The sequence below is a fragment of the Pogona vitticeps genome, chromosome 15 (assembly GCF_051106095.1).
Source record: "Pogona vitticeps strain Pit_001003342236 chromosome 15, PviZW2.1, whole genome shotgun sequence".
Classification (NCBI taxonomy): domain Eukaryota; kingdom Metazoa; phylum Chordata; class Lepidosauria; order Squamata; family Agamidae; genus Pogona; species Pogona vitticeps.
The window spans coordinates 3,375,890-3,391,841 of record NC_135797.1 but is presented as its reverse complement, the minus strand read 5'-3'; the positions used below and the strand labels follow the sequence as shown (position 1 = coordinate 3,391,841).

At 50.8% G+C, this 15,952-nt stretch overlaps 1 protein-coding gene across 12 annotated transcripts in view; it reads right to left on the bottom strand.

Moving 5' to 3' along the window:
• Positions 1-15,952, bottom strand: part of TPM3 (tropomyosin 3) — a 44,474-nt gene that overhangs the window by 25,564 nt on the left and 2,958 nt on the right. For 2 of the 12 annotated variants that reach the window (XM_020810808.3, XM_072984093.2), the window contains exon 1: positions 10,503-10,767. The exons of 6 other annotated variants lie outside the window; for them this stretch is intronic. In XM_020810808.3, the coding sequence (XP_020666467.1) occupies positions 10,503-10,634 (132 nt within the window). In that variant the 5' untranslated portion in view covers positions 10,635-10,767. Of the gene's footprint in view, positions 1-10,502; positions 10,768-15,952 lie in introns of those variants that run through there. 4 more of the 12 variants (XM_020810807.3, XM_078382233.1, XM_020810806.3 and 1 more) reach the window with 3 other exon arrangements.

Below are 15,952 nucleotides of genomic sequence, written 5' to 3'. Positions count from 1 at the left end.
GCAGGTAGACCACGCTCTCCGGGAAAAATAGACACAAGTTTTATGCAACGGCAGCATCTCTATGGTAGAAGCCCGGGGACGTCAAGGCACGGCAACGACGTTCAATACGATCCTTAACATCATACTGAAAATTTCCAGGACTACCGTGGGGAATGTCAACAGGAAGCCTGAGAATTTCTCGGTTATCTCTCCCCCCACCACCACCACCAGTGATGTTATTTCCCGGACCTTGTGGCTCCCGCTAATCCCAGGGACAAACTGCTCTCAAACTGCCCCCCCCCCAAAAATCCCAGGGGGATCCTGACCGGAGGTGGACAAAGAGACTCTGGGGTTTGAGTTTGACGGGAAGAGAAATAAATGTCTCCCTGCAGTCCCGGGCAGGCGTGGGAACAGAGCCAGGGCTGCCCCAAAGCCAAACAAGGCGGCAAGGAGTTGGGGGGGGGGAGAAGAGAGAGACGGAAGATGCTACGGAGGAGAAGAGCCCCCAGCAGCAGCCAAGGAGGCCCACGGCCAAATCTGGGAAAGCTGAGCAACTCCCCCCCCCATGCAAGCCTTTCTCAGCAAGCTTGCTGACGCCCTCCGACTGCTGTTTGCAAAGGCGGGGGGGGGGGAGAAATGCTATTTATTTGGGGGCTTGGAATGTCTTTCACTGTCTCTCCAAAAAAACCCCCCAAACCCTTGTGATTCTGCCAGGGCGGCGAAAACGGACCCACAGGGGCCTGGCAGTCTAGAATCCCTTCCCCTAAATGTTCTGTTCAACCTCCGCCTTTGCAGGAGGCCCGCCATGAGACAGGCAAGAACAGGATCTGCAGGGGGGGCACCCCAAAACACTGCCCCCCCAGTTCTCTTCAAACATACACACAAACACAAGCACCACACCAAAGGTTAACTTTAAGAACTTGTCCGGGCTACTCTTCTCAATAGAAGAGCTCATTTTAAACCCTCCGGGTCCTGCCCCCCCCCAAAGACTTTATACCTTTCATTGCACAGGAGCAGCTGGGCCACAAATCTGGGGGCTGGACAAATCTCAGGCCTTGGGGGGGGCTGGCTCTGCCCCCCCCCCCCCGTCTACCCTCTTCTAAGCTTGCCAGGAGGCTAGAGTGGCTTGGATTTAAACCACAATTTAGATTTTTTTTTTAAATTGATTTGTTTTTACATATTCAATTTTTAAAAATTTCAATACTGTTTTAAATCAATTTGATTTTTTTAAAAAAAATCATTGATTTTTCTTTTCTTTTCTTTTAAATCCACCCTAAGGCCCTGCTTGCTTTCCCACTAGACTTCAGCTGGGGGCTTCTAGCCGCCTAGAGTGGTCGAAATGACTAGATAGGCGGGGTATAAATACAATAAATAAATAAATAAATAAGTATTTTCCCGTGAAAAGGGCAAGAAGCCCAAGACTTAGTTATCGATACGATGAGTTTTAAGATGAAATAGGCCATTATTTTTACTCCGACACTGCTCCCCTGCATTCCCCCTCCCTCCCATTCCAATGCAGCATCCCCAAAATTGCACTGTAATTGAATATGACCCTGGGGCCTTAAACGAGGTTTCTCAACCTAGCCATATGCTCTCCCTACAGTAGCAAAGGCTGGGAGAGCGCATGCTTTAAATGCAGGATGCCCCAGGCTCAACGTTAGTGATTTCTCTCCCGGAAGGAGCCATCGTCGCCACCAGCCGGCCGACGTCGACAATCCTGGACCAGAACAGCCAAGAGGCGGACGGCACTTAAGCCAGCTTTCTGCGGTTCCTTAGGGGAACCCAGATCATACAGAGACCCAACAGGCCCCCTCCTCTATAAACGGGCCATGTTGGGCTCCGGAAAGACTTCAGAACTCTTTCCAGGACTTTTAATTATTTGTTTGCCAACGAATTCAGAGCCACAAAAGAGACATCTTTTTTTCCAGCAGGGGAAAAATCACTAGCCCTCCAAAAATGCTTGGGTTACGGACATCTGCGGCTAAGATGAAACATTTCCTTATGTTTTTTTCTCATTATTTTCCATGCATGCCGAAGCTCAGAAGCCCGATGTTCTTCCACCAGGTTGCACCAAAGCACCTGATTGATTTCAAAGGATTAATCCGCTATCCATCTGGGCCCTTCCTATTTTAGAATACCAGGCTGTGTCTCTCTCTCTTTGTATTACTACCAACAATGCTCTGTAACAGAGGGAGAGAAAAGCAGCTTACGCTAAAGTATCAATTGTGACAATGAATGGAAACACCACCTTCGTAATCCTTACACATCTTTCCAATCTGGCCTTTTAAAGTCCAACCGGTGTTGACGGTTTACTACAAAACTCAGCAGTTTTATTATATATTTTGTCTTTCTTGATACATTAGTGGCCTCGAGTTCCTTCTTCGTAGTAGAAACACAGAATTCCAATGTAAAAAAAAAAAGCACAACGCAATAAAATATGACAGGAATGGGGGAATGCAGATGTTGTCGGACTACAATGCCCATCACTTCCAACCAAAGGCTTACCAACTAGGAGAGCTACAGTCGCCAGCAGCTGCGGGCCGAGAATGACCAGAGGAACAGGTATTCCATGTTGCAGAAAAATAAACCTCTTTTGTACATTTTTACTGATGAGTGAAACCCACCTTAGGCCGAATCGAATTTCCTTCCAAGTATAAACTCAAGAGGATTGCAACCTCTCGTGATTAATTCTTGGGCACTCCATCTTTCTGTCCTCTTGAGACATGTCAGGGACCTTCAGAAGAAGAATCGGCTTCCTAAGAGACCCGGTCCAGCAACCAAGCCACAAGGACGGCAGACAATAAATTGAAATTTTTGAAAGAAAGGGGGGGGGGAGCCGCAAGACAAGGCGATCTTAAGACAAGCACAGCGTCTCTTTGGGGGCAAATAGCTTTCCGCTGAGATCACCACGGCTAAGAGCGCCGCGCGCTCGCACAGATGTGAAGACAGGGCCTCCACAGTCCGCCTCGCCGTACCAGGGTGGCGAGGCGCAGGCTCACCCCTGACATAACGGCCTCGGTCCCTGGGGGTGCCGAGCATGGCGCCATGCCTAAGATCTCCCTTGGTTTCATCTCCTGCTCTGCCCGCTACCCCACGCTGCCTTCCTGCAGGCCTCTGATGGCAGGCACTGAGGGGGGAAAAAAGGGAACCGCTCAATTCCCAGGGAAATTTTCCCAGGGAAAAGACATGCCACGGCTTCAAATCCCTATTTATGTAGCAGTTGCTTTACCAAGAAGGGGGATAAGCGCACAAGATGATGGGTGAATCAGCAACATCTCACGTGCCCCCGGCCAAAATTATCCAGAAGGCTTACTTTTATCGTCCTTTGCAAACACGGCCGAGGCACGGTTAAAGGGTGGAACGAGGCGTATAAATGAGCTAAGTCCAAACAATGCAGGGCAGAAAACACCCTCGGATCTCAAGGCAGTTGAACGTACGGCTAGATTCCCAGCAGCTAATCCGGCAGGCGCTGAGCGCCAGCCCCACAAAGCCAAGATCCGTGTTCAGAGGGGACGGCTGCACTCGCTGACTCACGTCAAATGTCTCGCCAGCCCCACATCCTGTTTCCAACATCAGTGCACCCTTACTGGCAAAGAGGACTAGAAGCTTGAAACGAAAAGCAGCACAATGAGAGAGGTTCAAAGAGGCTTCAGCGGTTGGGTGGGGCTCCAGCACATGGCATGACCGGCAAGATCCAACCTTCCCTGCCAAAAGAAGCTTAAAGTTTTAAGTGTTGGCTTCGGGATGAGGATCAAACTTTTCCCCGACGCATCATTTCTGCAGCACAATTACAGTTTTTCCTTCAAAAAAAAAAAAGAGGGGCACATTCCAGAAGCCTGACACCCTTTCCAGCTGGACCCAGCGGCTGCAGGGCTGATGAACGCCAGGCCTGCTTCCAGACCAGCCTCGAGACAGCAGACGCCTTGGCCGGTTCTTGGACCGATATCTCAACGTGCATCAACGCTCCAGGGCAGCCATGCCGAAGCATGAAAAAACACTTCCCACTGATGCTGGTCCGCTTCAAGGTGCGGCCCGCGGCTCCCCACCCCGCCATCGTCCAAAATCCCATGAAACCAGCAGCTGCTGGCTGCAGGAGCTTTGACGCCACAACACCTCCAAGCTCCTCTGCACCTGGATGCTGCCACCTGGCCAGGCCAGAAGTTTGGAGAAGAGTTTGGAGAAGAGTTAAAAAGCATTTTTGCCCGTACGAATTAGGGACTCGTTAGGTCTTAAGCTCACCCTCTGCTGTGTCCCATTCTTTCAAGGCTGAAGAAACCTCTGCTTCTCCACCTGGTACGGGACGGCTTTCCACATGTACGCAGACAGCTTCTGTGTCTTTGAGGGCGCAAGGGAGTCCCGTTGGCGCCTTCAGCTCCTGGCATCAGCAACCAACCCTCTGAGGCAGGGATCTTTCCAAGCCAGAGAACGGAGGACCCCTTCAGCCAGGAACGCTGGGGTGCAGGGAGCCCAAGACATGGCTGCCACCGCTTATCCACCATTTGAGCTCGTGGGCAAGCATTGAGAGGAAAGCTCTCCAGACCCCCAAGCCTCATCTGACAGGTTTAATCATATACAGTGGTGCCCTGCTTTACGACTGCCCCGCATTATGACAAAACCGCTTAATGATGATCTTTTTGCGATCGCAATTGCAATCGCAAAACTATGGTTTGAATGGGGGAATTTCGCTTTGTGATGATCGGTTCCCTGCTTCGGGAACTGAATCTTCGCAAAACGACGTTTTTCGAACAGCTGATTGGCGGTTTCAAAATGGCCGCCGGGTGATTAAAATGGCTCCCCGCTGTGTTTAGGGACGGATTCCTCGCTATACAGGTAGCGAAAATGGCCGCCGTATGGAGGATCTTCACTGGACAGTGAGTTTTTACCCCATTGGAACGCACTGAACGGGTTTCAATGCGTTTCAATGGGGTTTTTATTTTCGCTTTGCGAGGTTTTCGCTTAACGGTGATTTTCCTGGAACGGGTTATCGTCATTAAGCGAGGCACCACTGTAATATCTTAGAACCACAGAGCTGGAAGAGACCCTATGGATCATCGAGTCCAGCCCCTGCCAAGGAGACCCAGTGGGGCAAAATCGAACTCCCAACCTCTGCTCCCACAGAGCAATCCAGCCATGCTTTACGGACTCAGCCACTGGTCCCCAACCTTGGGTCTCCAGGCGTGTTCTTGGACTAAAACTCCCAGAAGCCTTCACCACCACCTGCGCCAGCCAGGAATTGTGGGCGTCTCAGTCCAAGAACCGTTGGATCCCCCAAAGTTGGGAACCACTGGGCTAAGCCACGCAAGGAGATCCGGAAAAATCAAAAACCATGTCAGAGGGATGGTTCCTCGGGGCTCATATTCCCCATCCACGAAACCCTCCCGCCCACCGCAGCCTTCCTCCTGCCATGCCTTCAAGGGCTCCCATTTCCCCTTTTCGAAAAGCCTCTCCCGGGAGCCAGGCCGTTTACGACCGGGACGGCTCTCGCCCAGCATGGAAAAGAAGGCGAGTGGAAGGGGCAGGATTTGCTGGAGAAACTGCCTCCCTGTTCAGAGTCGCTGTCTCTTTCCTTGTCCAGAGGAAAGCAAGCTGGCTATAAATCAAGGCGCTTGGCTGAAAGCCGGCTGACCGGTCCTTTTCCTGGCAAGGCGAAAAGCTCTTTCTCCTCCTAGGTAGCAGGACGTGGGTTGAAAGAGAAGCGGTGGATTATATACATGTCGGTCATTTTGATTTAGATGCTCAGACACCCTTTGTGAAGCATGTGGCTTAAAGTCACTCAAGAGAGTTTGTTCCCCCCCCCCCATCTCATCCTTTCGCTACAGTACTAGGAAGGACAAATGTCAAGAACACAAGGGTCTTTGTGACAGAATCAGAAAGTCGAGAGCGCAGAGGTCAAAACGCTTTTAGGGGAAGAGGCGAAAATCCGGAATTAAGCGTCGAACATTAATCCCAAAGAGCTGGCTGGGCAATCTCTGTGTTTCCTGTTCAAATCAATGAGCAAAAACATCACACAGATGCAGTCCTGTTGGCCAGATTCACCTCTAACTCGCGGTGTGGCTTCTCCCACAGACCGGGTGACAGACACCCCACCCGCCTGCTTGCTGTGTGTGCTGGGTGTTGTTCTAAATACACAAAAGGATACAGGTTTCGGTGGAGGCCAGCATGGATCAGGAAGGCCTCCAGGGAAGGGGTTTGACAGAATCTCAGAAAACGGGCGAGCTCATAAGTTGAGAATATACAGTCATGTATCATGAATTCTGCCCCTCCCTGATCCTAAGAGTGGATTGGGGGGAAAAATTGGACTTTCTGACCATTTAAATTTTAAAAATCATTTTCAAATTTAAATTGTGATGTCAATCAATTTGATTTTTTTTAAAAAAAAAACCACCGATTTTTATCTGCCCTGGGTGCACGCTTAAAAAAAAACACACGCTCAAAGGCCAGATTTCCAGTTCATGTGATTTTCGTCAGCGATGTCTCAGATTCAACCCCTTGCTGTCAGGGGCAGCATCCAGGTAGAGTTAATTAACACCACGATTTGCATGCAGGCAAGCCTGATTCTGAGGGCTGCCGGCATAAAGAGAAAAAAAAATTATTGCTTGTGATGAAAAGGGAAGAAGGCTGGGAAGGAAGCGAAGGTTGTGGAACAAGATGGAGGGACACCTAGAACACAGTCTAAGGAGGTGACAAAATTACCGCCCTGTTTGAAGATAAACCTGATGCAGAACCAGCCAAACAAAAAAGCCAGTTTCCTGCTATGCCAGTGGCAGCATTCCCGGTCCTTGGCAATCCCTGGCACAAACTGGTCTGATCCATTGCTTACCCCGTCAGTTAAGCTAGACGCTTGCCTCTGGAGAAAAACCGAGGTTCTTCTGAACCTAGACAAGTCAAGCTACACTTACTGTTAGCTGGCCAGGTCTGCACCACGGAAGGTGGAGGAGGAAGGCTGGCCAGCAGATCTCAAGACAACTTTCTCTTCATCTACTGAAATGCAAAATGGGATTCGTGGGTTTCAGAGCTGTTGCAAAAGAGCTAACAGCTCCCCAACTAAACCAGGTTTCATCCCTCTCCTGCAAAACCCGTGGCAGAAATACGCCAACCAGGTCCGAAACAGGGTGGATGTTTTAAAAAAAATCCATGATTCTTTAAAAAAAAATCAAATTGATTTAAATCACAATGCAAATTTTAAAAAATTGCCCCCCAAAATCCATCCAAAACCACTGGTTTAAATCAAATCCACCCTGGTCCAAAACCAGTAAACAACTGGGACAGATTCCTCCTTTCCCTTTGGGATCAGAGCACCCCACTCTGAGGGTTCAGTGCTAGAAGGCCTGCTTCGCCCAGACAAGGCTCCAGATTCAGACCTCTGCTTCTCCAAACAGAGGCGGGGAAAATCCTTTCCAAAAAGCACAGGGGCCAAAGCCTGCCCTGGTTACAGACAGCGGGCCTGGGCCACTGGACAGAGCAAGGGTCTGGCTTTGATTCTAAGGGACCTTCCTAAGCACCCCGGCAGGATAAATCCACGCTCCTGCAGCCAGGCAGGGAGGTTGAAAAGCTGCCTCTGGGCCTCCACCCCGCACAGCCCGCCTTCAGCCTGAATCTGCTGCTTCATTTCCTGGACAAGCCCCACAGGAAGAGTTACGACCCAGATCCGGCTGTCCGGGGGGAAACGCCTTTTTCGAAAAAGATCTCGGGCCACGAGGCTCGCTGGGAAGACACAAAGGAACAGGCCGAGATCCTCTCTGGCACACACACACACACACACCCTGGCTGGATACTGCCACCAGGAAACCCTTTCCTTATGCAAGACTAGGGCTTCCTGGCTACTTCTTCCCCGGCGTCCCCACCCCTCGGTTCCCACAAGCCACCCAGGATCCCTTAATGTCCCCCATCATTTCAGCCCCCCCTTTCTGACTCTTTACCCCTAAATGCTACCCTTTCCCAAATCTAGTTTAGTCCTGCCTAACCAGTGTCCCACAGTAAGGAAAAAAAAGAGGGATAAAAATCCAAGTTCTAACGCCTCTGCCTTATATGGAGCCGAGCCCTGTCTGCAGAAGGCGTTCTCAAGCAAATGAAAGAATATTTTTTTAAAAAAAATCAAGAAAGACAGATTCCTGATCTGTTTAACTGGAAAGATCAGGGCTCAAAAGGGGGGGTTTAGGGTTGCAAAGCTCGCTCCCCGCCCCATCACCAAGCCACCCACCTAGACTTTACAGAGTTCTGCTCTTCCTGGATTTAATTTCTATCCAGTTTCCCACATGCAACCCTGCAGAATTCTCTGTCTTTTATTATTCCATTCAATCTGAGAGTGTTTAGCTTCTGTGCAACCTCCCCTACGCAGTTTCACAGAACCTTCTTTTCACGCCGCGTGTGATTAAAAACCTACTAGAACCCACGAACGCCACAATGCAGTCAGAAAGGCACATTTAGCTGCAAAGGATTTGAAGGCTATAGCACTCAAGAGAGGCAGGAACCAAGGGGTGGGGTGGTCTGAGACGGTAACGCACTGATTCTGGGTCCTCCCAAAAGCCACTGAGGAAACAGAGATTAAGGCTAGACAGACCCTGGGTTCGAAACAGGCCTTCCATGGGAGGAAGGGCAAAGGACAAAGGCGTTCCCGGGCCACGCCTTTGCTGTGAAAGGATAGTGGCAACGTTTAAAGACTGTCAAGCAGGAAGTAGGGGTGATTCCACACCCATTCATTCAGAGCACCCACCTAAAACCCTGTGCAGGTGGGCAGCTAATCAGAACCTCCAGCCTGCGTGGCAGTCTACCCCTAAATACCAGCAAAAGCAGCAAAGGCAAAACAAAAAGCTAAGCGTTTTAATCTTTCCCCAAAGGATCCGCAGAGGGAAGGCAAAACATGGAGCCTGAAATATTTCATTTTTCAGACTTCATCTCCCAGAAAGCCTTAGCCTGGGTGGCTGCGTTGGCAAGGAGACTAAAGGCAGCCACCGAGAAAAGGAAATTTGCTAAGATCTGACTAGAGAGTGTAATTTGCAGTGACTTAGCAAGAGTCTCTTTTATCTTAAGTAATCTTTTTCTGAGTCAGTTTCTGCTCCTCGCCTTCACATAGTGAGTGACCTTCCCAGAAATCATTCCAAGACACCCTAACAAACATTTATTCCTAAAATGTTGCGCGAAGGATGGGATTTCCCTTTTCGGAAGCAGCGGCCCGCATCTGGCAGCCAGATGACCCCCCCGTCCTGATTCGCTCAGAGACAGAGGCGGTTAGCTTCTGGCACTCCAGATGTTGGCAGCTGCAACTCTTATAAAAATCCCCAGCCTGGACCATCAATGATCAAGGACAATGGGCATTGTAGTACACAGCATTCGGAGCCCCAAAGGTTCGCCACCCGGGGCTGAGGGTTTGCAAGAAGCCTTTGGTTGAGAGGAGCAAAAGGAACTGAGTGAGTGTGTGTGGGGGGGGTCACAGCACCCCACTTCAAGGGGTCAATCGGTCAGAGTGGCTTAGGCATGAGGGTCAGCAGCCAAACAGCATCTCTGGTGCTTAAATATCTCCAAAATAGGCGTAGTTGAGGGTGGGAGTCGCATTTCTACCTTCCGACACCCCCCCCCGCACACACACACACATACTAGCATGGCCCTGCTTGCATGGGTGGACCCACTATGGCCAACCGCAGAAGATTTTGGGTAGCCGCCTCTCCCTTCTGGGAATTGTGGGGAGGGTGGCCACCCATGCAGGGCATTCTGGGAGAGATTCTTTGTGCCTGGTTGGCTCTCCCAGAACCCTCTGGGAATCTTGGCCTGCCCCTCCTGAAGCCCTACCTAGGGGATTCTGGGACAGGGGACAGCCGCAAAGGATTCTGGGAAGGCAGCCACTCGTGCAGGGGATTCTGGGATAGGGGACAGCCGCAAGGGACTCTGGGAGGGCAGCCAGCCGCGCAAGGGATTCTGGGACAGGAGACAGTCGCAAGGGATTCTGGGAGGGTGGCCACTCGCGCAGGGCATTCTGGGAGAGATTCTTTGTGCCTGGTTGGCTCTCCCAGAACCCTCCGGGAATCCTGACCTGCCCCTCCTGAAGCCCTACCTAGGGGATTCTGGGACAGGGGACAGCCGCAAAGGATTCTGGGAAGGCAGCCACTCGTGCAGAGGATTCTGGGATAGGGGACAGCCGCAAGGGACTCTGGGAGGGCAGCCAGCCGCGCAAGGGATTCTGGGACAGGGGACAGCCACAAAGGATTCTGGGAAGGCGGCAACTCACGCAGGGGATTCTGGGACAGGGGACAGCCGCAAGGGCCTCTGGGAAGGCGGCCAGCCGCGCATGGGATTCTGGGACAGGGAACAGCCGCAAAGGATTCTGGGAAGGCGGCCACTCGCGTAGGGGGTTCTGGGAGAGGGTCCAACCGCAAGGGACTCTGGGAGGGCTGCCACCCGCGCAAGGGACTCTGGGAGGGCTGCCACCCGGCGCAGGGCACTCTGGGAGAGGGGCCAACCGAAAGGGATTCTGGGAGGGCGGCCCCCGGGCGCAGGGGATTCTGGGAGGGCGCGGCCCGTCCCCTCACCTGCTCGCGGGCCCGGCGCTCGGCCTCGGCCTCCCGCTGGAGCTTCTCGGCCCGCTCGTCGGCCTCGTCGGCGTGCTGCTGGAGCACCTGGATCTTGCGCTTCACCGCCTCGATGGTGGTCGCCCCGGCCATGGCCGCCGCCCGCGAAACGAAACGGGGGGAAAAAAAGAGCCCTGCCTGCCTGCCTGCCCGCCCTGCCTGTTCTCTGCTCCGTCCGCGCCTCCTCTGCTGCTGCTGCTGCTGCTGCTGCTGCTGCCTCTCCCGACAGCCCCCGCGCCACGCCCTGAAATGCCGGAGCTCCCGCCCCTTTCCCTCTGACGTCACACCACCGGTGTATGTGGGGGGGGGGAAGGTGCCCGGATGAGGCGGATGCGGCGACGCCCCCTTTAACGGCTCCTGGGCGGGGTTACCATGGAAACGGGAGGAGGCCCACCTCCCTCTCTCCCCGGGCCAGGCCCGAGCATCTTTTCCCTCCCTCCTTCCCTGGCTGGTGGAAGGGGAAACTTTTTGGAAATAATAGAAAATTCCCCTCCTTGCCAGGGCAGGAGGAGGAGGAGGAGGACCCAGAGTTTGGAAAAGTTACCCACACACGAAAAAAAGTAACTTTTTCCAAGCTCTGAGTGAGTGAGGGAAATAGCAGTTCCCCCCCCCCTCTGGAATCAGGGAGGGATGGCTTGCAAGGCGAATCTGCATGCATGCAAAAAAAAAAAATTAAAATGAAATAAAATAAAACAAAATAGAGACGCTCCCTTTTCTCCTTCACGTCAGAGGCACCCCAGTGCAAGGAATCAATGGATCCATTTATTTATTTATTTAATTTCTAAGCCGCCCAGAGACCTTTGGGTAGTGTGGGCGGCATATAAATTAAATAAATGAATAAATAAATGGATTAGATAAACCAATGCCCATTGCAGGCGAGGTGGCAAAACCTCCATTTGGCTTCTGGGCCACCTCTAGAGATCACCAGTGAAGCCCATCACAGGTTCTGAGGAGCCGTTCCCGCCTTATTCCTCACTCAGTACATTGAACGGAGAGCAGAAAATAGGGGATGGATCCAACTTCTGCCTGAATGATCTCCTGGTGTGGAAGGGCAGTTTACTTTTGAGGAACTCCCAGACCATCAAGCCCCACCAGGCAATGGCCGTTGTGGTTGGGAGTCTTCTGGTAGTTCAGAGTCCCCCCCAAAAAGTTGAACTGTTATGGGGCTGCCATCTCCAAATGAAATGTTTGCATCTCTCAGCCTTCCTCCCCTTTGCTCATACAGATCTTTTCTCGGGAATTAAACTAGCCACTAGTTTAATTCCCGAGAATTACTGTGCTCCGGAAAGACTGTGGGAATTTGATAAAAGCACTCTCCCCAAACCCACAGTTTCTACTGGGGATGCCCAAAGCAAGCCGAACAAACAACAAAACCCAAATTCGCAAAGTGGTTTGTTGCAAGAGAGCAAAAAAATTAATATATTTAAACAGTTTAGATTTCCCAATGTCATCTTAACGCCAAAGATATGCTGGGATATAAGTCTAAAGAACACAACCGTAGGGGAAATGGCCACCCCTCTGGGGACTTGGTTTGTGTGTGTGTGCAAAAAAAAGCAAGATCTCACTGGAATGGAATGTTTCTCCGTGTCCGCTCCTTCGCCGAGCAAATTTTGCTAAGGTTAATTTGAGTTCTCATGCCCATATATGTACTTCAGTGGCTCTCCCCGGCCTTCAGCCGGTGGTTTCCCAACTTCTCTCAACTGGAGGCTGGCACAAAGCAGCACTTGCAAGGGTGGGCGGGAAATAGACTGAGGGATCTGTAACAATATCACATTAATGTATATATTAATTAATAGAAGGATGCAAAATTGCAATAATTGTAGCAGCCCATTCTTCAAAACAAACGTGTGTGTGTGTGTGTGTGTGTGTACAACTGCTGCAACTAACGGACTGCATAAGTCCGTTAATCAGGAACATCCACCGGATTTTAAGCAGATTTACGTTACTCCGAGGAAACGTATGGATTAAGGCGTGTTGACTGGTGTGGAAGCATCTCCGACAGCCTTCCTGTTTTATTTCTACATAAATAAATGTAAATAAATATTGCTGAGTTACTCCCAAATTTCGATTTAGTCCTGCTAAGCCCTCTGCGTCTGTCACTCCTTGTTTCATTTCTTCCAGGAGCCTGCAAAGCCTTCCTTTGCTTGGTTTTGCAATTAGCGCCAGGGAGGCATTCCTTGGCAAAGGAAGCTGGTTTCTAAGATTACTCTCGCCCTCCTGGAAACGCAAGGCGAAGAGGTGTTTAAGGGGCGATTTGGAAGCTCAAGAAAAATAGCTGCTAAAAGTTTCTCCCCGGCCTTCCTCCTTCCTTGGCCGCCGGCCGGCCACTACTGCCCAGAAGGATCTCCAAGCTGGAATCCACCGGGAACTAAATGCCTACAAACAGAAATGAAATTTTTATATTCTTTCATAGTTGGGTGTGGGACAGAAGGGCAGTGTTTTTTCTGGTGCTCTCTGCAGGCTGGCCGAGGCATGGCAAGGAAATAGATTAGTACTACAAAGAGCCTTAAACTGAATTAAAATCTCCCTTAGAAAAGGATCCGAGGAAGTTTATTTCTAAAAGCCTCCATTTCAGACCAAGGCTGCCCAAGAAATTTCACTGCCTGAGGCCCAGCCATTCCCTGTCCGCTTCTCCTGACCCAAAGTTTAATGGGAGAGAAAAATCACACACATCTCTTTCGCCATCCCTGGTTGTAAGTCCTGCTCCCCAGATGGCTAGAGCAGCACATCAAATACAAATCATGCCTGGACCTTGGAACTAATTCATTACAAATAATGAGTTACTTGTAAGGATTCCTTTATTCAGTAACTAAGAGGTGGAACATGGAAAAGTTATTTTGTTTTCAAGTACAACTCCCAGATTCTGGGGATTTTCCTCCCCAAAATCAACTTTCTCAAGCTCTTGATGGGGTAACTTCATTCGTTTTTGCTGCATAATTACAGCATATCATTTTAAAGTTATTTTTATGATCACAGGGGGTTGCGGCTTCAGGGCTGTGGTGTATTCTGAACTATGGGTCAATGGTTTTTAGCATTTTGATGTTCTAAATTAGCTAGAAGTAACTATCCTGATTCCTTTCAAAACACACAAAAAAGAGTTGCTTCAAAATATCCTACCGTATGAAGTCATATAGGTAGGATATTTTGAAGTAACTCTTTTTTTTTCTTGATCCGCCAAATCGAGCAAAACATGGTTGCTATTGTTGGGTCTCTGAACATATAACTAACTAAACAGATGAAAGTAACTCCCCAGCCTCCGATGGCGCCCCAGCATTGTCCTATACCATCGGAGCTTCTTGGACTACAATGCCCATAATCCCCTCCTTAGCCCGACGTTGCTTTTTCCTAGCCTACCAAAGTAACTTTCCCGGGCATTCCACGCTGGGACCCAGCGATGGTCCCCTCTGGAGCGTAAAATGAGAACGGAGAAAGGCAGTGGAGGCTCGTATATCTGCCAAATATTTTTGGGTGATCCGTGCACACAGATAATCCTCACCCGAATGCCAGGCAGCAGCTGGGCAAGGCGCGCTGACAGCCTAGAGGCACTTGACCGATGGGGCAGCCCCAGTTCAGGGAGAAACCCTATGCCACTGTTTTCCTAGAGACTGGTGCTAACAATACAAGGTGGCGGCCCAGCACGGCATATCATCTTCATATATCCTCAGGCGGCAGAGCCGGCTGGGTTTCCACTTAGCTCCAGCTTTGAATTGTCACCCTTTGGACCACGTTTTTAGAGGCGACTCTTTCCTAAACTCGGACACACGCAAGTGACTCAGAGTTTCCTCGGGCTACGGGGCCCTCTCGCGTCTCCGATTATGCCATGCGGGAGATCGTTCCCTTTTTAAGGAAAAGTCTCTCTAATAAGCTGCCTGGTATTTTTAACTGGAAATCTCCAGGACTAAGATGTAGTCCACGAGAAAGGAAATGCTCTCCCCCCCCCCCACTGAGCTACGGTTCTTTAACTACAAATAAAAGTCAGATTTTGAAGAAAGTCCTTGATCTATAAACCAGGAGCCCCTTTCGGTTTTACCACCACATATCCCTGTTCATCTGGGGTGTTGCTGAAGCACCCAGATCTCTTCCCGTTTGCAAACGCCTACCTAGTCGGTCACCTGGAGGCGAGCCGACTTTGCCAGAGGCGACCAGCCCTTGACTAACAGCAACTCTCACTGTGATCATTAGCAAATTAAGCATGAGGGAAGTGTGTGTACGTCTTCTATCTTTTAAGCCAGGGAAGAGACCCGACCAAACGGATTCAGCCGGTTCTCGAACTGGCTCTCCACAGAACGGTTGTGCAAAGGATAGTGGCTCGTTGGGCGAGGCGGTGACCGTGCATCGTCTCAACCGCAACGTTTGCCGGAGAAGATAAGGTTATTTTAGGACCCTGAGCGTTTCCCCTTCCTTTGGCAGCTGCCAGCCCATCACTTCCGCTCTCCGGGCCAAGAGGTCGGTGGCTGGGAAAGGGAGAGGGCCGGGAGGGGTCTCCTTGCTGGATGTGTCCTAGCCCCCCAAGGGCTGTGGTTTCGAACATTCATTGCTCTCTTTCAGAAACATAGTCAAACTTGGTGTGCAACCAAGGGGCAGGGCTTCCTTCCTCTTCAGACATCCTCTCCTCGCATAGGCCGGTCCAACTGAAGGATAATCAGCAGGGCCTTGACGCTCTAGAACCGCTTTTGGGTCCCTGTGACCACTTTCTGCTGAGAAAGAGTGTTTTGCTTAGACACAGTGATGAGGATGGATGAAGTCAGAAGTCAGGGCTAAGCTAATTGGGAAATGCACAGAATTATGGGCCAGGTAGCCTCTCTTTCATAGGGTGCCTCTCTGGGAAATGCATGGCCTTATGGGCCAAGTAGTCTCTCTATCCATTTATGATCCATACAGAATTCAAACAGACCCAGAATGTCATGAGCTAATGGACTTGTTCCTATTGCCTTTTTACTACCGCTTGTGGGATTGCCCGTCTTGTGTTGCAGAATAACTTGGCCAGCTTTGGGCTCTACACAGCAGAAATCAGCAAGCGAAGGGGAGGGAGTGCCATGTCCACCTCTGAGTGCACCCAGGTGTTCTTGGACTGCAACTCCCAGAAATCCTGGCCAGCACGGCTCACGGGGGACGCTTCTGGGAACTGGAGTCCGAGATTGTCTGGGGACCCCAGGTTGGGAACCACAGCCTTGGAGGACACCGCTGGAGGTCAGATGGAAAGGAGGGTGTTTTCCTGGCTGTTGTCTTGGCAGGAGAAATATTTCAGGAAGGGGGGGGATCAAAGGGCAACAGAATGGTGAGTGGGGGGGGGACTTGCCCAGACAAGACTTTGTGTATGCGTGCGGGCCCACCTTAAGGCAGGTCAGGGTGGAAAATTACCAGATGAAGCAATGCAAATGACCCCCAGACCCTGAGTGTGTAAGGAAGAA